The sequence below is a fragment of the Mirounga angustirostris genome, unplaced genomic scaffold, assembly GCF_029215605.1.
Source record: "Mirounga angustirostris isolate CCGP_5_RB_7025 unplaced genomic scaffold, mMirAng1.0.hap1 SCAF_1, whole genome shotgun sequence".
Classification (NCBI taxonomy): domain Eukaryota; kingdom Metazoa; phylum Chordata; class Mammalia; order Carnivora; family Phocidae; genus Mirounga; species Mirounga angustirostris.
The window spans coordinates 57,649,810-57,673,046 of record NW_026991709.1 but is presented as its reverse complement, the minus strand read 5'-3'; the positions used below and the strand labels follow the sequence as shown (position 1 = coordinate 57,673,046).

Below are 23,237 nucleotides of genomic sequence, written 5' to 3'. Positions count from 1 at the left end.
GGAAAACTCCAATGCCACCCACCCACCCACCTACCCACCTACCCAATGTCCTCTCAGTCAAGCCAAACAGCATTTTCAAAAGCAAGTTTCAGTGAGTGCCCAGGTTCTGGTGGGGAAGGCGTGTTCTCTTTGACCTTGAAAGGCTCCCCGGTATTGGGCCAGAGAAGCAGCCCCACCTCTGAAAGGGGACTGCTGGCCATAGCCAAAGGAGACCTACAGAGCCTATCCCCCTAGCCCTCTGGTGCAGGGACCCAGAGCTAGTTGGCTGCACCCCACACCCTCTGTTTCCTTTCTGGGGTTTCTCTGTCCAGGATGGGCCTTCCCCAGGACCCTGAGCATATCTCACCACCAACACACCCCAACTTCTCTGGCTGCAGAACTAAACTACTATCTTCTTCTTCTTCTTTTTTTTTTTTTTTTTTTGACATATAATGTATTATTTGTTTCAGGGGTACAGGTCTGTGATTCATCAGTCTTACACAATTCACAGCACTCATCATAGCACATACCCTCACCAATGTCTACCACCCAGCCACCCTATCCCTCCCACCCCCACCACTCCAGCAACCCTCAGTTTGTTTCCTGAGATTAAGAATTCCTCATCTCGGGCGCCTGGGTGGCTCAGTCGTTAAGCGTCTGCCTTCGACTCAGGTCATGATCCCAGGGTTCTGGGATCGAGCCCCACATTGGGCTCCCTGCTCTGCAGGAAGCCTGCTTCTCCCTCTCCCACTCCCCCTGCTTGTGTTCTTGCTCTCGCTATGTCTCTCTCTGTCAAAAAAATAAATAAAATCTTAAAAAAAAAAAGAATTCCTCATCTCAGTGAGATCATATTATACTTGTTTTTCTCTGATTGACTTATTTCACTTAGCATAATACCCTCTAGTTCCATCTACGTCATTGCAAATGGCAAGATTTCATTTTTTGATGGCTGCATAATATTCCATTGTATATATATAGCACATCTTCTTTATCCATTCATCTGTTGATGGACATCTTGGCTCTTTCCATACTTTGGCTCTTGTGGACATTGCTACTATAAACATTGGGGTGCACGTACCCCTTCGGATCCCTACATTTGTATCTTTGGGGTAAATACCCAGTAGTGCAATTGCTGGGTCATAGGTTAGCTCTATTTTCGACTTTTTGAGGACCCTCCATACTGTTTTCCAGAGTGTCTGCACCAGCTTGCATTCCCACCAACAGTGTAGGAGGGTTCCCCTTTCTCCACAATATATGCATTATTAAGTTAAAAAAATAGTAAGAAAGCCACTGACTCCAATATCTTGATAAGCAGTTAATTGCACGTGACAACTCAAATGATAAAATACCCCAAAATCTGTTCATCTTCATTAAATTTAAAAACAAGAATAAATTAAATGTTGTACTTTTAAAAATATGATGATCAGAACAAGACATTTTTCATGGTAAGGGTGCAGTTAACCTAGATCTGGATAATCTCATAACTTGTCTCTAGGAATGTACATTGGTCTTTGAAGTTATGTAGCCCTAGATATAAAGAATACTAAAAATGTTCGTATGTTCAACCCAGTAATTCCATTTTGAGGAAATCAACCAAAATGTGGCAGAGCAAAAGTGTTCATCTTTATGTGAAAAATTGGAAAAACCTAAATATCCCATAATAGGAAGATGGCTAAGTAGTCCCATAATTATAAGATGGCATATTATTCATCTATTTAAACATATGTTACTAAAGTATTTTTTTCTAAATCATTTGGAGAAATGCCTATGATAAGGGCAGGAAGAGCAATCTTGCCAGGCAGCTGAGAAAGAAGCTAAAAACCTGTGTAAGGATCAGGAGCGTGTGCCTACCTCCCTGGGCTTTCTGAGTTTCCTTTCAAACCATTATGTTGGACAATTTAGAGTTGAAGTTGACCCTTGAAAAACATGGGTTTGAAGCAGGTCCACTTACATGTGGGGTTTTTTTTCAATAAATATATTGGAAAATGTTTTGGGAGATTTGGGACAATTTGAAAAAACTCACAGATGAACCCCATACCCTAGAACTATCAAAAAAAATAAGAAAATGGTATGTTATGAATGCAGAGGTGCTAGTCTAGTTTATTATTTACTACTATAAGATATACACAAATCTATTATATAAAGTTAAAATTTGTCAAAACTCACAAACATTTGACAGGCTGGACATAGCACCATGCACAATTGAGAGAAATGTAAACAAACATAAAGACATAGTATTAAATTGTAACTGAATAAAATATACTGTAGTACATTCTGCAGTGCTGTAATAATTTCCTAACCACCTTCTGTTGCTTTTGCAGTGAGCCTGAGTGTTGAGAGTATCCACTTAAAATGCCCTGTGAGGCTAGTCATCTCTGTGTGAGCAGTTCCTCTCTCCAGCAAATTGTACATTGCAGTAAAGAGTGGTCTCTCCTGGCTCTCACTATTAATAGTTAAGTTTTGGGAGTGTCAAAAGTTATATTCAGATTTTCGACTGTGTGGGAGGCTGAAACCCCTAACCCCTATGTTATTCAAGGATCAACTATATAGTTATTTGGGTTTATTAACACCAACTCTAATCAATACTAAAGGGATAAATGACCAAAAGGTAGTCAGTTACCATTGGCACAGCTCTATTAGAGGTTAAAATATGAATACTGCACTTTTGGACCAGTTGGTGAATGGCACCTAATTTGCTGCCCTGAGCCCTCAAGTACTCCCTGCTTCTTCCCTGACTTCCTGCAATCCCTCCTTGGGACCTCTCATTTTGGATCTCCTAATTATTGAGCAACTAAAATGACTGCCCCAGCTGGGGCCTCCAGAAAGCTGTTCCAGCTCTGTAGCCAGCATTTGATCTAACTGGTACTATACTGGTTATGAAGTGTGTATATATATATATATATATATATATATATATATATATATATACACACACATATATATATATTTCATTTCAGGACAAACTTCTCCCAAATTTATTTCTTCGAACTTACTCCAAAATAAAGCTAACTCCATTGTGTTTTGCTTTAAATTACTGCTTACTTCATCTGCATGGGTTTTTTTTTTTTTCCCCTCAAAAAGCCACATAAATAAGGAGAGGACTCTGCCGTTAACATAAATGTGAATGAGTATATGCAGTGCAGTGCTGAGAAAGCTTTTTACTTTTTTTGGTTCCGATTTCCACAATGCTCTTAGCTACTTTCACTGTTATAGTTAAAAGAATGTGAATTTTCCACATTTCTGCCTCTTTTGCCTGTGTTTTCAATATTTTCTCCATTGATTGGCGGATCTTTACAGTTTCTCCCAAATTGACTAACTTAATCCTGCTATTTTTACTAACTAGCTTTCATGCCTTCCTACCTTCTACAGAATAGATCCCCCCTATGAAGAATACTACTCCCTGAACAAGGGGTAAAGGGAAGCAAAATAAGAAACATATTCCATATTATCATAACTATGCAAAATTAATGTGTTAGACTGGGTTCTCCAAATGCAGGCTCCAAAATAGGATGGAAATTGTAAGGATTAGATTAAGAGAGATGCCTGTGAGAAAAAATGGGGAGGTATGAGAGAAAAATGGAGGGGATGGAAGAAAGACCACAAAGTAAGCTTGATCCCTAGTGATGGGGAGAGGGAAGTAGTTTGGGTGGAAGTATCCTAGACTACTGTGTACTCTAAGGAAGGTTTGGCAAGGCTATATGGGAGTCCTTAAGCCATAGTTTGTCATTAGAGGAGTCTTGTTTCTCAGAAATGAACCTGCCTTGGTATTTCCATTGTCTTCGGTCACTGGCTGAAAGTCTTGGCCTCATGGCACAAATGGGGTGATGGATTTTGGCATGCAGACCCTGGGGCTCCTGTTCTATTACGCTCCTTGTAGTTGGAAATCTACAAGGTATGCCACTCTTCTTCTCCAGGTAGCCCCCCCCCAATTCCTCCTGGAAGAACAAGTTAATGGCTTCAGACTCTAATATTTGGCTGAGATCTGAAGCTGCAGGCACATCAAAGCATACACACATCCACAAAAATAAAATATAAAACAATTTGCAAAGCTATGAAGGATCCCCAAGTTGGTTTCATGAAGAAGCAATGAGATAAACATACACAATAGCACAAAAATATAGTACAAATAAGTACTATAAGCACACACAAATATAGTACACACAGGTGCATAGGATATAAGGGAAGTCAACTTTCTCTCTCTGTCCAGGCTGCAAAGATACCAATAAACCAGACATAGGAACAATATAGTTTTCTGTCTGAGTGGGAGGAAAGAAAGGAAAATGCATATGTCAGGATCTTAGTTTTGTGCCAGGCACTGTGGTATGTGGTTTCATGTATGCTAACTTCAAATATATAGTACTATTTAAGTCCCTTATTGAATACTCATAACAACCTTTCACGTAGCTGTTATTATTCCTGCTTTACAGACTAACAGGTTTCAAGGAAATATTAGATTCAAAGTTGAATAACTTGTCTAAGATCACGCATCTAGTAAATGAGAGATCCAGAATACATTCCAAGTCTGTCAATACGAAAGTAAAGGGGAGAAGGTCATTCTTGGGCATTCTCTGTACATACATTTTTATTTATTTTCCCCCAAATCATCTTCAGTCTGCTAAATTTTGCAGCTGAGGGTATTTTATATTGTGTTTTGGGTGAACCCTATCCACCTCACAGTGCAGGACAATCCTCTCACCAAAGGGACACTTCAAGGAGTAAAGGGGAAAGGCTCAATACCAAGTTGGTCTCTTTGCCTGTCTCGGGGTGTGGGGCCAATGACTGATCCTTTTCTGTATTCCAGTTTCAGGGAATGGTCCCTGCCTTGGTTACCTGTCCAGCCCTCTAGTCCTGCTGTGACAACACCACTGTTTTGACCCCTTCCAGTCTTTTGGATGTTTAGAGCGCTTTCCCAATGTGGGCCCTTCTTTATATCTCCTGCTCTTCTTTACATCTTCTGCCCTTCTAAAACTTCTAAATCTTTCTGCCCTTTACTCCTGAGGCCTCCCTGCATGGCTGATCCATCCTTGTGAATTTAGGGGGAATTAAGACCATCTTTAATCTGCTCCATTTCTTTGCTAATCAAAGCTTTGTTACCACACTTATTCAGAGTCTCAATCTCCATGCAACAATGACTCCCGTTAGCAAATAAACATATTCAAATTGTTCCGCCATCATTACTTCTTGGCTTATGAGCATAGGGCTTCCTCGTATCCATCTTGTCCAAATTAAAGCCCATCTTTGGTTTAGGAATAATTATAGATGTAATTTACTGATCACTTTGCATACATTATCTCAGTTCACCAACATAACAGATGGATGTTATTACCATATCTGTTCTAGAGAACAGGAAATTGAGATGTGGAATAGATTTAGTTCTCTGGAAGCAGACATTGAGATAGATTAGTGATCAGCACCTTTGAAAGTAAGGGGGCAGAAGCACGACGGGGCAGAGGAAGAAGTCAAACTGTGATATAGGCCTGACATAACCTTGGCTGACAACCTGGAGCTCTGGGTCGAGTATTGCCCATCAGCATCCCATGGGAGCCCCAAATGGCCAGCCATTTTTACATTTTCCTTTCTCCATCACTGGATGTAGGCTGTCGTGGAAAAGCATGACCTTGGACAAGGTGAGTCTCAACTTGGCAGTCACTAACAAAGTTTATACCTGGAAGCTGTCTGCCAACTGCATTCCCCACAGCCAAGAGCAAATCTGTCCTTGAAGGGGCACCCAAGTTGTACATCTCTGTGTCTAGAATAAACTCTAAGAATCCAGGAATTTATTAAAGGTTCTACAGCTAATAAGTAGCAAAGATTTGGTACCAAGTCTTTTGTGACTCAAAATCCGTGTCTCCCACCAATTCATTCTTGGTTTCCAAATATCCATTCAAATCAGCTACCAGAATCACTTTGGGGGATTTCTTTAAAATAGGGATATGTGGCCTCAATCCTGTGAGATTCTCATTCAGTGGACATAGATGGGATCTGGGAATCCCACCCAGTGTATAAAACCATTGCTATCAAGAATATTGATGAGGAGACGACACCAAGCAGAAGAATGGAAAAAGTTTTAAATGCTGGACTACATATGTGGCAGAAGCTATGCAATGTTTTTGGGGGTGCTAAAAATTTTAAAACCAAGATTCATCCCTCTGGGCTGATGTTGTCTAATGTCAGTGGTAAGCTCTCTCTAGGGTCCTGTATCTGTTTTGTGTTTGCTGTTTCTCTGACCCTCCTGATGTAAAAACGTTGGCGAAAGTACAGCTGCTTCATGATTCATGAAAGCAACTGAATCTGTAAGTGAACTGAAGAATTTGCTCTGTATGTAGCTCCTAAAATGTTTGGAAATGAATTTTAAGAAGCCCAACTCTACTTTGCTTTTTGTCTTTCACAATAAAATTGGAGATGGATTGATGCTTTTAAAACTGATCCTAAAACACAATGCAATCACTTTTTTAAATGTAGTAAATTCTTCAAAAATGTAGTAAATTCTTTAAATTTGCACATTTAAATAAAAAGTACAATTTTTTAATCAAACAGTACTTAATTATAATGGGACAAGGGTCAGAATAGAAATGTAATTGCTAGATGAAGTAGAAATTTAAAGCAAAATTGACTTGTAACTGAGCTAACAAACTTTGGAGCCAGGATTCTTTCTTTCTTTTTTTTTTTTTATTATTAGAAGGAAGACAGGAGTCAGATCCTGAGGGAGAGTTCTGTCTTCAGCGGGACTCTCAGGACTCCAGCTGTGGAGGAATAAAGAGCCAGTCATGGTGATAAAAGTAACAAAATAGGTATCTTTAAAAATACACTAGATGTTACATAAGGTTTTTGGGTTTTTTTCCCAAATTTTGTCTCATTAGCATGGGCTTTTTTAATATGAAAAAAATCCTTAAAATAGTAGATCAAAAAGGTTTTATGCTGAGATAAACAAAGTGTATATGACTTGTCTCTGGTTTGGGACAATATCTTGGGATCCTTGGCTATATGACTTTTGACTTCTGGGACCATTTTAAGTGGATCATGAGCCTTGCCTCAGCTGCCACAGGAAGTTTGCATTCCACCTTGAGCATGGGAAAGAAAGTTGTGTAAATGCTGGGTAAATATTTCACAGGATGTTTCCTCGGTAAGTAATGGATGTCCTAAGGTACAGTTGCTCTGTGTTAAACTGCGGTGGTTGAAATACATGAATATTTCAGTTCCAACACTAAAGACAGATAAGAGGAAATTATAGTACTGGTTCACTGAGCTCTTTAAAATCATTCATCTGGGGGCCTCCAACGATCACACAGTATCTGTTTGAATCAATAAATACAATGATAACTGTTTTTTTATTTTATTTTATTTATTTATTTTTAAAGATTTTATTTATTTATTCATGAGAGACAGAGAGAGAGAAAGAGAGAGAGAGAGAGGCAGAGGGAGAAGCAGGCTCCCAAGGAGCAGAGAGCCCGATGCGGGACTCGATCCCAGGACCCTGGGATCATGACCTGAGCCGAAGGCAGACGCTTAACCATCTGAGCCACCCAGGCGCCCGATAACTGTTTTTTTAAACTTATGTACTTAGAACCATTGAAGTTCGGCCTTGGAAGAAAATCACCAGCCTCCAGGAGAAAGACTTACAAAATCAGCTTTTGTCAATGACCACAGATATCACAAATCTAGATTTCCCATTTGGAATCTCAAATGGGTGAATTTAATTAGCTCCCATAATTAGAAGCACAGGGGTGCCTGGGTGGCTCAGTTGGTTAAGCGTCTGCCTTCGGCTCAGGTCATGATCCTGGAGTCCCGGAATTGAACCCCAGGTCCAGCTTCCTGCTTGGTGGGGAGTCTGCTTCTCCCTCTGCCCCTCACCTGACTCATGCTCTCTCTCTCTCACTCTCAAATAAAAAAATAAAATCTTAAATATATATATATATTTAATATATATATATTCTTAAATATATATATATATATAAATATATAAAATTAGAAGCACAGCTAATTATTACAAGTGGCCTTGGAGAAAACAGTCCACCTTGACCCTGAGCTATCTGATCTTGAACTTTTCCATTTCTTCCTTTTGTTGCTTCTCTTCTATTTCATCCAGACAATACCCACATGAAAAATGTTGAAAATGAAAGTTTCTTTTAACTGATATTCAAGATGTCATTTAGCTCGGAACTTTATTATTTAGAGAGAGAACATGTAGCTAATATTAACGATGATCTTGTTCCATTGATATTTATCTACAGATTAAAGACACCTGCCCTTCCCTCATCTGTTGAGGAAGTGCTTCCTGTCACTCATATTCTCCATAACCTCAGATAAATCACTGGTATAATCACAATAAGCATTCTAATCTTGCCATGACATGATGTTTAGGAAGAAAAATCTAAAACCTTTTACATAAAAGAAGTTTCATAATCTCAAGCTATGAAAAGGGGGAAAAGGCATACTTACCATAGGTACTTTTTACCATGAATTCCCTGACCTTAATTTGATTAAAATCTCAACCTAAAGATTGCAACAATATAGATTTCTTTAGAGTTTGATTTTTCATGTCACTGAACTTTGAATGAGAAAAACCTCAATGTGGGGCAGAAAGGGTGGTAAAGCGGAAGGAGAAGTTAAGGACGGAGCCGCTCTGCAGATCAGTGTTTGAAAGTGAACAGCCGATTTGACGAGCAGCAAAAACCACAGAATATAGTGCCACATCGTCTTTCTGTTCACTTCGTTTCACACACGATTCAGGCTCTTCCTACTGTCTTCTGCCACCTCTTTGCTCTTCTTTACTTATTTCACTGATGTCACTGAGGTAGGTAACCTGGTCCAATCCTGAAGAATTCAAGGGAGGAAGAGAAGTCTACCTGTGAAGTTTTTCTGTCCCTGATATGCACAGGAAATGAAGACGTTGCCTGGCATGCTTGGAATTGGGAAATTGTGTGGGGTGTTCTTCCTGATCCCACATCTGGGCATCTGGAGTATCAACGGTAAGGCACCTATGTAGATAATCTCTTGTTTTTTTCCCAGGGGGTGGTGGAGGGACTGCCTCGCTTGCAATGTCAAGTGGATAATGGTGGATGAAACATGTAGTGAGATTTGCTCACTGAGCACGTTCTAGAACATCAACCAAACAAGAGCATGGTTTTCAAGTCATAGCTTGGCTGATTTTCTTAAAAAACATGTTCCGATGGTGAGGAAAGAGAATTGGGCAGATGTTATAAATAAGGTACAAATTTATCACTACTTCTAGCAAAAATGCTCTGGATGCCATCCTGATGATTGAATAGCTTAGCTTTTCGAGACAGAGGCAAACAGAGTGCTGCAGTGTTCAGCTGGATGGGTGTTGGATAACCGGGCTTGTACCTGACTCTGTGGTTACTCTTGAGTAATGTCACTAAATAGAGTTGCCCTATTTGCCTCAGTGGGGTGTGTGCCTGGAGAATACCGAATGAGAAAATGCTCAGAAATCGAGGATCAGAGCATTCTGTCATTGTTTCTATTAGGCTCAAAGAGAACGGTTCCTACTTGGGTGTCATGTGGCATAGAAAACAGCTTGAGGTCTGCATAGATGATGTGTGGCCACCTCTGCAAAGATTTTATGAGGGCAAAAAAGCAATTTCTTCCTTCTAGTGAGTTCATTTTCTTCCTTACATGGACACAGGGGCCCATATATTGAAAGACTGTAAACAGCTAGCAGAAGTTTCTGATTTTCTCAGGTCTGATTTCAAATCTTCTGCCTGGTTATTCCCACAAACACACATACTCTTATCAGTTTGTGTGCTGTGGTTTTAAGCTGGAAAATATGGTGACTGAAATCCTCTAGAATGTCATCTTAAATTCTGGAACTGCTTGGTTTGGAATTTGTCTCCGTGGATGTTAGGATGACACACGACCAGGTGCAGAATAAAAATTCCCAGGCACCTAAGCATTGTTATGTGTGCGAGTAATTTACATTGATGAGGTTCTTAGATGGCTGGCTGGGTTTTTAATTTTCCATCAGATGCCTAAAATCACACAGCTATAACTGGAGTCATATATTAAATAGAATTCATACCAATTTGAAGAGCACATAAACTATCCTCTGTGAAATTGAGGAAAATAATGTTCAGTGCTGGGGCGCCTGGGTGGCTCAGTCGGTTAAGTGTCTGCCTTCGGCTCAGGTCATGATCCCAGGGTCCTGGGATTGAGTCCTGCATCGGGCTCCCTGCTCAGCAGGAAGTCTGCTTCTCCCTGTCCCTCTGCCCCTTCCTCTGCTTATGTTCTCTCTCTGTCAAATGAATAAATAAAATCTTTAAAAAAAGAATGTTCAGTGCTGTATCACACTGGGAGTGGGGTACAATTTCTATTCCCCTCCCAATGTGTTTACAAAGCTAGACTGGGGCCAGGGAGGTTAAGACTGGGTTTGTTTACTGGCTCTGCCACTTACTGTGTGACCTTGGTGAAGTTTCTTATCCTCTCTTAGCCTTAGTCTCCTCACTTGTAAGATAGAGATAATAATTATACCTAAAATATGGGCCTATTGTGAAGACTATAAATGCAATAATATGGGTGAAGTGCCTGGTATAATAAGTGCACATAATAAAAGCTGGTAAATGTTAATGGTGTTTTGCTGCTATTATTTTCACCAAGCACCCCCCACAAAATTCAGTTAAATGGGAAATAAGTGTTAATGTTATCGTTTTAAATAGTTGAGCTTTTAAAGCTTAAAAAAAAAAGTGAATAAATAAAATACACTGCACAATATATTTGACCCCAACTATAGAGAATCAAATTATTTGGAAAATGAAATGGAAAGCCTCAAAGTGCCAACCAGGTTCACTGTAAAGCAGTTGATAGATTGAAGCATTACTTGCATTAAATTTAAGATATAGGTTGAGATAAATGTTTAGTGAGAATTGTTCTCCCAGACAGAGCTGATGGCTCCATTCCTTAAAACCACATTAATTTTAACCTATTTATCTTGGGGATTTTCTGTGATTTACTAAATTACTGAGTTCTTTACACTGGCACCGTTTCAAAATGTCTAAATATTTTTTTAATTTTTAATTTAATTTTTCTTTAATTTTTATGGATTTCTTTCTCTCCACTTAAAAGCAATATGAGATCTGTGTGCCTCTTCTCAGGAATGAGGCTGCATCTACCATAAGGTTGGAAAAAAATGTTATATTCCTATAAACTTCTTGTTTAAGGTTCTTCTTTATAATAAAATTATGCTTGCTTGCTTTTTGTGTTTCTCAAAAAAAAAAAAAAATTAGAGGGAACTCTGCCCCTTGGTATCTGGCTATGATTTCGATCTCTGTCTTGATGAAAGGAATAAAGGCGTCCGCACCTTCCTTTCATGCACAGATGGGCAGATTATACTGGGAAGAACGAGGCCACAAGTGGAGATGCATCACCAGGGAGCAGCTCGCAGCTGCGAGGCTTTGGACCACTTGTTCAGTTGAGGATCAACCAAGGATTCCGTCTTCAAGCAGGCCGGAGTCCTGCAGTTAATGTCTGGGTACCACTTGGCACTATATATGGCCTGAAATGAAGACAGTAGGAAATCTTTGACTGACCGCTGCTTATTGTGATAAAAAAAAATAAATAAATCCTAATCTGATCTAGTACCAGAGGCCACTTATGGTTTGGCTCCATCAAGAACACATTAGTTAGGTCTGAGTCTCCATTTGGCACTTGTCTATGTCCTCTTTCTCCTTCACTATGATAGTTGAGTATGGTCCATGGATCCGTACCCCACATCCCACTCAGATTGTCCCTTCACTGGGAACTGGCCATATCCTTGGGTCAGAGCAAAAACAGGGCAGAAAGTGCTCCGCACCTATCATTTTTTGAAGTTTCTTTTTGATAACACAGTGTCTTTTTCAGGCTTAATGTCATAGCTCTAGCTATTTGTTCCTATTGAAATGTGTACCCAGTGTGCTGGAGGTAGAACTCATTCTTCTGCCAAATGCTTGTGTATTGTTATTACCAAAATGCCTGCCACATAATATGATTATCTTTTACGTAAATGTCTAGGAAAATAGTCTGCAGCTAAAGGACTTCCTGGATTAAGGCATGAAAAGATTAACCTGTGTGCTGATGAGAGCCTTGAATAGGCTTTCCTAACCCTGAGTCTTTAATTGTTGCTTCCTCTGTCCCACTATCAAAATTTCCTCTGTTGTAGTGTTGAAGTCAAATGCTGCTTATCTTGCTCTCCTGGGGCTTTCCTACTTAATTTTCATTATTTGTGAGTTTCATCTTTACTTACGAGTTCCAAATTGTTGAAGGAAAAATGTTCAAAGGTCTTCCTAATCAGGTTGCCAAATTAAATCCATCTTTTGCTGTGTTTCTTGGAAAGGCAGTGGCAGAGTAGTTAGGATCAGGGACTAGAGCCAGACCACCTGGATTACTGTCCCCTCTCTGCCATTTACTGTGACTGTAACCTCTCTGGTTCTGTTTCCTCATCTCAGCAATGGGGACAATATTGACACTGATCTTATAGGGTTGCTGCAGTAAGTGAATTAATTCTATACAACACTTAGAACACATTAATTTTAACCTTTATATCTTGAGGACTTCCTCTGATTTACTTGATGCATCATTAAGTGCTGTGTCACTTTAGCTAATAATGTTCTTTTAGTCCAAAATTTAGCTTGATAATTCCCTTCAAGTAGGCTTGGGAGGCCATCTCTTGTTTGGGGTTGAGAAAAGTTGTCTATAAATAACTCTTGATATCATTATCTACAATCATCCACAGTTACCAAGCGATAACAAAGCTTTGATCGTCATGTGACTCCAGTGACATTGCCTTTGTGAGCTGTTCTATCGTATGCACTTTGCTTCTCTTTTCTAATAGCCTCCATTCCCTTACCTCAAAATAAGCTCAGTCTTACCCACCTATCCTTTCATGGTCATGGCCTCTGATTTACATGCTTGTCTCTATGGAAGCAATTACGGTGTGCTTGTGCCCACATGTGCAGGGGTATCATTCTCAAATGCTCAGAATCTATACTTGTCTAATTTGAGGCTCACTTTGAACAGAGTCCAGGAGAGTGTTGGAACGGCCATCTGGGCCAGTCATAGGGAAACCCCAAGTTTAGCGGGTAGAGCTAACTTCTCCTTTTCTCCTTCCTGTTAGCCATATTTATCTTGTGAACACAACCTGGAACTCACAAATGTCATTAGCAGCTCATTGTCCAGAAGTGGTTATAAGGCAGGCTGGGGCACTTAGGTTCTAGCTGGGTGGTTGTGGCCTTATTTAATTTTCTTCTACCATTTAGAAGAGGAGAATTAATATTGCGGAACAGCTGGCAGTTTCTGCTCACATGGATATTGTTAATTATCTTCTAGGGCTTTGAAAATGCCAGTGAATCTCAGTGTGATCTCTGTGGTAGAGTGCATTAGGAAGGGGAGGAAGTACCTGAGAGAGAAGTAGAGGCAGACGTTCCCTGTGTCTTTACAGCAACACAGAACCCATGCTTACCCTGAGCATCCCAAGTAACCACATTATCACTGAAGGCAATATTTAGAAATACTTATGTTGATTTCTGATGCAATGACAAAGTCTCTCTTTGATGCTACTGGCCACAGCTTCTAAGGTATGCTTCTAAGTTTTTCTGTGCTGCTTTTCTTCCAGAAGGCACTGTGATCAAGGTAGAGGGCCTAGCATTTCTGAAGGACAGGGCCTCCCGGGAGCAGGTGGTCAAAGTCTTCTGGAACTATTGTCTAAATTGTCGATATGAATCATTGTTCTTTAGGGCTCACTAAACTGGCTAAAAACGTTTGCTACTCCACAGAGAGAATTGCAGAATTGGCCAACCAACACTCTACTAGATACTCATTCTTGTCAAATGGGGTGGGCAGAACTCTGCAGAAATGGAACACGTGTGAATCCTTTGGCTGTGGTCAGTGACCAGTAGGGTAGAACCACAAGGGGACATTTGTCATTTGGTAGAGATGTAATGGAGGAGTTACTGAAAGAAAGCTTGGAAAAGTATATAAAGACAAAGGTATTTTTACTTCCCACTTTTGACCAAGGCCAGCCTTGCTGGTTAGAGTAATTCTTTCTTCTTTTTTTCTTTTTATTATTTTTTAGAGGGGGGAGGGGCACAGAGAGAGAGAGAGAATCATAAGCAGGCTCCATGCCCAGTGTGAACCCCGACATGGGGCTCGATCTCATGACCCTGAGATCATGACCTGAGCCAAAATCAAGAGTCAGACACAACTGACTGAGCTACCCAGGCGCCCCTGGTTAGTATAATTTTGTAGGATTTCATCTATCATACAAAAGGACATTTTTCTATGGGATATACTGCCTTTTCTATCTCTATTATATTTGTTTGCCCAATGCATACGCCAGTCATTATGCATGACTGCTGATCCTTGACTCAGCTGGGAATAACTGCTCAGAGCAGAGGTACTTGGGGCAGACCTTCTGGTTTCCATCTTGTCTCTGCCACCTGCAGGCTTTGCTCAACTACTGTGCCACTTCCCTAAATCCATCCTAAGGAATAATAATACCCGGTATTTTTTTGTTGTCTATTACGAGCCAAGCACAATGCTAAGAACTTTTGCTATGTGTTCTCATTTACTTCCACAACTACCGGCAGATAAGAGCTTTCGCTTTGGAGTTAGCCAGGTCTGGGCTCAAGTCCTGGTCTTGGCTCGGACTCCCAGCAGCTGGTTGTCTTCAGTAAGTGGCTTAGCTTCTCTAATACTTCGTTTTTCCAGCTTAAAAATTAAGATAACAACTCTAAGTGCCTGATAAGATTTTAAGGATCAAATGAAACGATATATGTATGGTACCTAAGAGTGAAAATCACATTATAAGAACTCAGAAATATTAGTTACGTCCTTATCTTCCCCCCCATCAGGAGGATCTAGGGTGGGTCTGCAGCACTTTGATAATATGAGGTGCTGTGTGCCTGTGAGCAAGTGACAATGAATGTGAAGCAGTGATTCTGGAGGTGATCCCCCAAATGTGAGTTATGCCGCTATCCATGTGCTGTGTGACTTGAGGACGGCTAATACTCTCTGTGGGTCCTGTCTTTTAATATCTCAAGGAGAGGAAATGGCACAGGTACTTTGTGAGCTTTGCTGACTGTTAGACAAAGCTATGGCAAATACTAAAATGACTATTTCAAGACAAAACAATTTTAGACTTATCCCAAACTAGATAAAACCAAGAAATGGCTTAAAGTCTTATACTGCTCAATAAAATGAGATTGAAAAGATAGTCTTCAAATTTTCCCCCAAATAGTCATATCACAGAATGAGAAATTCTAGCCCTAAAAGAAATTGCTTCAAAGTGTGCTAAATAAATACCACATGAAAGCAAACTTAAAGTTTTCACATACTGGTACAATGAGACTTTTAAGGAGGAAATGGTAATAGAGATGATTGTGAAAATCCTCTCAATTTTCTCATTTCTTGTCCTTTGTTTTTTAAGCCATGGGAATGAATTTGGATTCATACCATGTGCATTCTTGTCGTGAAGTTAATTCTTTAATTCTTTCCAGTTCCATTTTTCTAAAGGAACTTTACGTTAATGTGAGTCTCTCTCTCTCTTTCTCTCTATGTGTGCATGTTTGCATGTGTGTTTTTAGACAGGGAAGAGATGCCCATCCCCTTCTAAAGACCAATACCACCAAGAAACCACTGACTTTTGTTTGTGTGTCTGTGTGTCAAGTATTCAATTTGGCCTTTTAAAGTTCTTTGGTTTTTTGAGTAAGATTGTAAGCACTGAGATTACTAGCAATTAAGAGGTCCACTATTCAACAAAGCTTTTCTTCCTGTAAAAAAATAAAAAAATAAAGACCAATATTAGACAATATCCACAGAGAAGAAGAAAAACCTGAACTATTATTTCATACTGTATCTATGTCTTGGATCCATATTACATGGCATGTTGTTTGTCAGGTAGATGTATGTGAATATCTCTCATCCATGGTAGGGACTGAGGCTCTCAGTTTTCATTGTACCCCTGAGATCATGACACAGGGTTTGGCTTAGATTACCAATGGTCACTCTTTACAATAGAAGCTCTGTTTTAATCTTGCACGCATACATCAAGTTTCCCAGGTGTTCCTAGCACTTCTGGGGATATCTGACTTATGTAGGAGGTTTGTTTACCAGAGTTAAAGTGGTAAGCTTAATGCACACTGCAGAATATATGAAATCAGTGATGTCTGCATTTCAACACTTCATCTCATGTCACCTCATGATTTGCGGAGTCTATGCTGGCTAGTTTATGGTCAGGAGTGTACCACATGGGCTTTCTGATGCAGTGCATGTGATTCCTTAAGGTGTCCAGGAACCTTTCAGAACCTCTGCTGTGTGATTCCATGGCTGCCATTGCTGTGCATGAGTTGGTCTTGACTTTGTTCAACCTACTGCCCCAGGGGACCCCTGAACCTATACCAATTTGCAGGGGAACAGGCACTTGCTTCCCTTCCCTGGGGGTCATCAGATCTCCCCTGCTGTCCACCACTCTGGCCCTCGAAAGTAAGGCAGATAATACCACCGGGAAAGTTTGTTTTCCTCCTCGGGAGACTTGTTTTCCTCCTAAGTCTGAAGACTTCCCTCTTTCTGTAGTCTCCTCACCATGTACCTAAGTTTTGGAGTTTTTTCTGTGTTTGTCTATCATGGTATCTTCTGACAGAAGCTGAAATCCTGCTTCACACCACAGAAAATTATTGATGTATTACACCTTTCATGATCATTGTGGTTTTCAAATATTATTTATTGACACTTTTTTAATTTAATTTAATCTTATTATGTTATGTTAGTCACCATACATTACATCATTAGTTTTTGATGTAGTGTTCCATGATTCATTGTTTGTGTGTAACACCCAGTGCTCCATGCAGTACGTGCCCTCCTTAATACCCATCTTGGGGCTAACCCATCCCCCACCCCCTTCCCTCTAGAACCCTCAGTTTGTTTCTCAGAGTCCATAGTCTCTCATGGTTCATCTCCCCCTCCGATTACCCCCCTTCATTTTTCCCTTCCTTCCCCTAATGTCCTCCATGCTATTCCTTATGTTCCACATATGAGTGAAACCATATGATAATTGACTTTCTCTGCTTGACTTATTTCACTTAGCATAATCTCCTCCAGTCCCATCCATGTTGATGTAAAAGTTGGGTATTCATTCTTTCTGATGGCTGAGTAATATTCCGTTGTATATATGGACCACATCTTCTATTGACACTTTTATGTTTAACTCTGTCATAGCTCAAATCAAGGCAGTCTGCACTCATTACAGTCATTCATTTCTTTCAGTAAATGTAATCGTTTTGAACTTTCCATGCATGTGTAAGAATTTTTCAGTGGAGCAAGAGTGAGTCTCAGTTGGGATTTTCCTCGTGGTAACAGTTATAATCAAGGTGCATGGTCTTTAAAAATTAGAAATAATTGTACTTCACATATGATTCATAATCATGAAGCTATTTTTTTTATGAGCTAATAGGCTTCACAAATTACCTACCCTCCCTGGCTCCTGATGGTATTTACACCTGCAGCTACACTTGCTCAACTGGAAGGTACTGGCCCGTGGGGTTATTTGTGGCTGGCATATCTTTCTGATTGGCTGGCTGATCCAGGTGTCTGGATGACCACAGAGTATCACTTGTTAAATATTTTGAATATCACCCCTCAGTGGACATAAATCAGGCCTTCCCACACTGTATACTTGCAAGGTCTAATTTTTCTTTAGTGGTTACAGCTTAACCACTATGGGGTATGTTGAGATGCATTCTTCTTCACCTCAGTGCCCTGTAGGCCACCTTTGTAATAGCTCAGATGTGTCTGCTCTGCTCCCTTAATGCATAGATAGCATTAGTCAGAGTTGTGAACAGGAAATTTTTCTCTTCCTGAGCTCTCTTTGTTCAGTCTCAGGCTACTTCAGGCCTTCTTCCTTTCATACTAAGCCCACCTCGTCCTGCAGAGACAGGTACTATCTCATCAAGAAAGTCATGGACCTGATAGAAGGACAGATGCATAAACACATATTTAATTATAAAGGAATGCTGCATGTCACATAGAACAGCATGGGACACTCACAGAGTGGGGGGATGTCCAGTGGACTTGGGTTGCTGAAGGATGGGGGTGGGGTGAGTTTGCAAAAGCAAGTAGGGGTTAAATTTTATTTGATGGAATCTGGACACTTCCTGCAGGCATTGAAGAGTCTCTGAAGGGTTTAAGGCACAAAATCCTTCTACTGGATTTTCATTTTGAGAATGAAAACTGTGACAGTGATGTGGAGAATAAATGGGGTGGGTGGAGGGGAACAAGGCCAAGTTTGGAATGTAGAAGACTAGTTGGTGCGCTGTGACAATAATCCACATGAAAGGAAATAAGACCCAAATTAAGGCAGTTTTATGGAAGCAAATTGGCAAGACATTTTAGATGCTGAATCAATTTAACTTGATGACTGATAGAATGGGACAGGAAAGAGGAAAGAAACCAAGAGGGCTCCCAGGTTCTGGCCATGTCACAAATAGAGCTACTTTTAATTATCACCACATACCAGCAATTCTGAATAATATCAGTGATAAAATACTCCTCCCCTCAAAAATATCTTTGGTCTAAATTCTAAATAATTACTATAGTTATTCCTGGGTTTGAATGATATGTATGTAAGTTTCAAATTAGCACATTTTTAGTACTTCGCCTTTGATAAACATTGCATTCTACACAAAAGCTAAGTCAGAGAATTTCCCAGTTACAAAGTTGGCTCTGGACACACATACAGATTCGTGTGTTCATTTCATGAGTAAATTTATAATGTCCAGAATCACCTGAGTTTGCTCAGGTGTTGTGTCTCTGATCCCTGAGCCCCTACATATTTCTTCATTTCAACAGTAGATTTTAAATAAATAACACCACCACAGTGATATGGAGCCAAAGAAACAGAATGTGAGCCATTTCATTGCTTTCATTCTATGCAACCACTTTGAATATTTATTTGTTTAAAATCTAAAAGTGAAACAGGACAAACTGTGTGGTGTAATTTGTTTTCAGGTATGAACTGTAGTTTTGAAGTTTAAAACTTCAACTGAAATGTGTTCTCCTCAAAGTGTTGTTTTAAAATTAAAGAATGAGGACACCTGGGTGGCTCAGTTGGTTGGGCGACTGCCTTCGGCTCAGGTCATGATCCTGGAGTCCTGGGATCGAGTCCCACATCGGGCTCCCTGCTCAGCGGGGGGTCTGCTTCTCCCTCTGCCCACTTCCCTCTCGTGCTCTCTGTCTCTCATTCTCTCTCTCTCAAATAAATAAATAAAATCTTTAAAAAATAAATAAATAAATAAATAAAATTAAAGAATGAATCAAAATAAAACTTCACATTTGTGGTACAATTTAGTCATTGCCTAAATTGTATCTTTTGTAGAATTTCAGTTTTAATAAAATTCATTTATTAGCTACTGGAAAATTATTTATATGGACTACTGTATCAGACTGTAACTAAAAGATGAAAGTTCATACTGTTTAAGTAGTTACAAAACTATTAAATAACTTGGTGCATTTTTCCCTTTTTGATTTTAATATTTTAAACATTTTTTATCTTCCATGGTTTTATGTATGAAGTTCAATGAAAGGAAATATTCACTGTCTTCATTTCTTTTCTGGCCATTTTATTGTTCGTTTCAACTCATGATCTCTGAAAACATTTTTCCATATAGAGGAGGGGGGTTGCTAGAAATGGTGCACTCTGGGCATCAAATATGCTAGGTATACCCTAGTCATGGAATATGCATGCTATAATACACAGTCATGGCTTTCATAAAGATTTATAAAATGTAAGTCTTCCAGGGCACCTGGGTGGCTCAGTCAGTTAAGCGTCTGCTTTCGTCTCAGGTTATGATCCTGGGTCCCGGGATTGAGCCCTGCATCGGGCTCCCTGCTCAGCGGGAGTCTGCTTCTCCCTTCACCCCTCACCTCGCTGGAGATCTCTCTCTCCCTCTCAAATAAATAAATACAATCTTAAAAAAAAAAAAAAACTATAAGTCTTCTGAAACCTCTAGTGACTTAAAAAGAGATACTTCATCATACAAAAGCCAGAGGATGGTAGAGGTTTCATCCTTTTACTGAATATGTTTATTTGAATTATTTTTGACATTGAAAATTCCCCACCATTAGCTATGAATGTTTGAGAATAACAGCAGGAAAAACTAACGTTGGCGGATACATTCCATCCAAAAGCAACTGTGTTCCTCACCTCTGTTTAGAAAATGCTTTTTTTACAAGACAAACCCCCCAGGGACAGCTTTTGATTTCCTGAATGTCATGAAACAGCCATGCGTGATTCAGGATGAGCGAAGTGTCAACATGGATGTCTGATGGAGAATTCAAATTGTGCCACTTAGTTCTGTGTAGCTTTCCTGAGCTACAAACATCCGTTTGAGTCTCAAGGGGATGGGAAGTGTTAATACGCTCTTTGAACAAAGAGCGAGTCCTCTTGATGACTTTTAATGCCTGTTGGCAAGACTGCATTAATCTATTCATTCCCCCATTCAAGAAAAATCCCTGTCCAGCCAATGTGGTAGCCGGTGATCCTCACCCTGCGGATAAGAATATGCAGGAACCCCAGTGATGTTTCCACAACGACACTGGGAGTCAGTGATGTGGTCAGGACCATCAGCTGGCTCTCCTCCTCTCCTAACCCTGCTCTGTGCACTCCCCCCATGCACATAGCCACATAGGCTGGGACTAGAAGAGATGTTCACTTGGGCTACTAGCATTGGGTGACAGCCTGATGGCTAAATGGAAAGGCAACATAGACTTAGAGCTGGTGTTATCGTGTCAGTCACACACTGAGGGAGGTAAAGTTGTGGATGTGTTTGTGTAGGGGAGGATGGTGGGTAAGGATTTTCCTGTTTTCATCCTGTTTTACAGAGATTGAGGTCCAGGGAGACTGGGTAGCTTTCTCAACATCACACAATATGTTAGTATTTGAGAGTATTTGAGCAACCATGTCTGAACGGTTATTCTAGTTTTTAGGTATTTACATGACTTTTATAGATATCCCAGAAGAATCAGACTCTGTATTTTCTCGTGGTGAATAAGTGGAGTTTAAACATGGCCCATTTAATGCTTACTGCATTTATTCTGAAACAACCTGTGGTCTCCACGTCACTATGTGAGAAACCCATGATCCAAGTGTGTATCAATTCCCTGAATCTGCCATGAGATTCCTCCTTCTCTGCCTTTGCCCTTCCATGTGCTCAGTCTTAAAATACCTCCCCTGTCCCTTTAACTGCTCTGATTATCGAAGGGTTACTCGTTCACTACTGTTCAGCTCAAATATAACTTTTCCATTAAGCCTTGTCCCAATAGTCCCAGCTGAGGTTAATCCTCTGCACACCCAAACAAAGTCTGCACCTCTTTATAGTGTTATTTCATTCTCCCATCTGTCAAGCATTTTTATTTCCCATTGGAAAGCAAGCCCCTTGAAGGAAGATACCTTGTCTTATTTATTTCTATACCTCCCCCTAACAATTAACATACGAGGACTTCCAGGGTCCCTCTGAGCCCTGTTTTCAGCTCAGATGAATTTGAAGATAAAAAGAGTGGTAAGGTAGATAGTAAATTTATTCTGGGAAAGTAGCTATGTTAGTTACTCTCATCTCATCAATTAAATGCTAAGCTCCTTGAGGGCAGGAAGGCCTTTTCTACAACCATCTTGTTGTTTTCCACAATGTTGGCACTGAGTTAGTTCTAGGCTCCATAACCTCTGACTGACTTATCTAGATCCAGGTATATGAAAAGCAAAGTTAGGAGGCTGAGGTAGTCTATTAACTTCAGGGGGAGGAATGGAGTTCTGGAAATGTGAGTTTCACTTGGCTTTTCAGCCTCTGGCCTCTTCGCTTTCTTGTTGCAAGTCTAACCACATCCAGGTGTTATATTGTTAGGCACTTCCTTTTGGTAAATTACCTTACCCTTTCTCTTCAAGTTTTTGAAAACTTCATCCTTATAAATTGGCTTTTAGTTTGCTTTCATTTTTATTTTGAATTTTTGGAAGCAACTGAATTAGTAAGTCTTAAAGTGAACTTGTTTGAGGTTTCAATGCATTTATAAATATAAAAATATTTACAAGTTTCTGAAAGTTCTCCACAGTTCTCAATCTGGTTCCTGGAAACTGAATCAGGTTTCTGAACAGAGGTTGATGAGATGTGAGCAGAAATTATACTGAGAGGTTTTTTGGAGGTTAGGAAATAGCTTAAAATGAGAATAGTTATGCTGGCAAGGGTGTAGAAATAAAGTGGAACATTCAGCTAAGTAGAGCAGCGTGTACAAGGCAGGGCCAAAAGCTGTCTTTCACCTCAACATCCGAGTTGCCCTTAGCCTGCTTTGTCCTTAAAAGCTAGTTTAGGCTATCACCTCAGTTATGCTGATGTAAGACATACATCTGTTCAGAAGAACGCTTGGAGATGAGTGAAAGAAATTAATGAAGGGGATGTATTGGATATATTGCTGAGAGGGTAGTTCAAAAGGGGGAAAGACAGCCAAGAAAACAAACAAACATAAGGATGTAGGGAAAGGAACTTAAAGAGAAAACACTCTCAAGACCTTAGCTCTAATGGAAAAACAAAAATGTATGAACCACTATAGCATTCTTAACTAAAAGGAATCTGGCTGATTGTAGTTATTGTTTTACCAGCACAGGGAGTCAGTTCAGTAGTAGAATATTCTATGATTTATATACACTCATGATGTAACTGATACAAAAAAATTAAGTGGTTGTCATAAATTGGTGCCATTTTTCTTGCTCATGTGCATGAGTCTCCAAAGGGACAATATAATCCAACAAATATCAAAGAATGAATACTTCCATATAAATATACATTCTAAGTAATTGAAGTTTGCCCCTTTTGAGCCAAAATGGTTTTTGACATGACCATTTCTGATGAAATTCTTTGTAAAATGGATTGAGCTCTTCTTTGTTTCAAAAAATAGATATATTAAGCCTTATTGAAGGTTTTGTTTGTTGATTCAATCTTCTCATTATGAATATAGTTATTACTCTGTATTATATAACACAATTATGCCCTCTAAGCTAATTAGGAAATGATAATGGAATTATAAAGATTATGTATAAAGTCAGATGAGTTTGGGTTCTTGCAATATCTGTTTTGCTTGTTTAGGGAATAATTCTTCTTCATGTATCTTGGTTCACAGTTACATCCTAGATGTTGAGGTTTCCAAGTAAATACTTTCATGGTAAGTTAAGGGTAACAGAACTTATTCAATAGTAACAGGTCATTTTAAAAGTTCTTTTTTCTTGGCTGCAGATT

General features: G+C 39.7%; 1 protein-coding gene across 1 annotated transcript in view; it reads left to right on the top strand.

Moving 5' to 3' along the window:
* The first annotated feature begins 7,939 nt into the window (after nt 1-7,939).
* The window catches only part of BTLA (B and T lymphocyte associated), a 31,969-nt gene continuing 16,671 nt past the window's right edge, over nt 7,940-23,237 (top strand). The window contains exon 1 of the mRNA XM_045902861.3: nt 7,940-8,948. Coding sequence (XP_045758817.2) covers nt 8,861-8,948 — 88 coding nt within the window. The 5' untranslated portion in view covers nt 7,940-8,860. The remainder of the gene's footprint in view (nt 8,949-23,237) is intronic.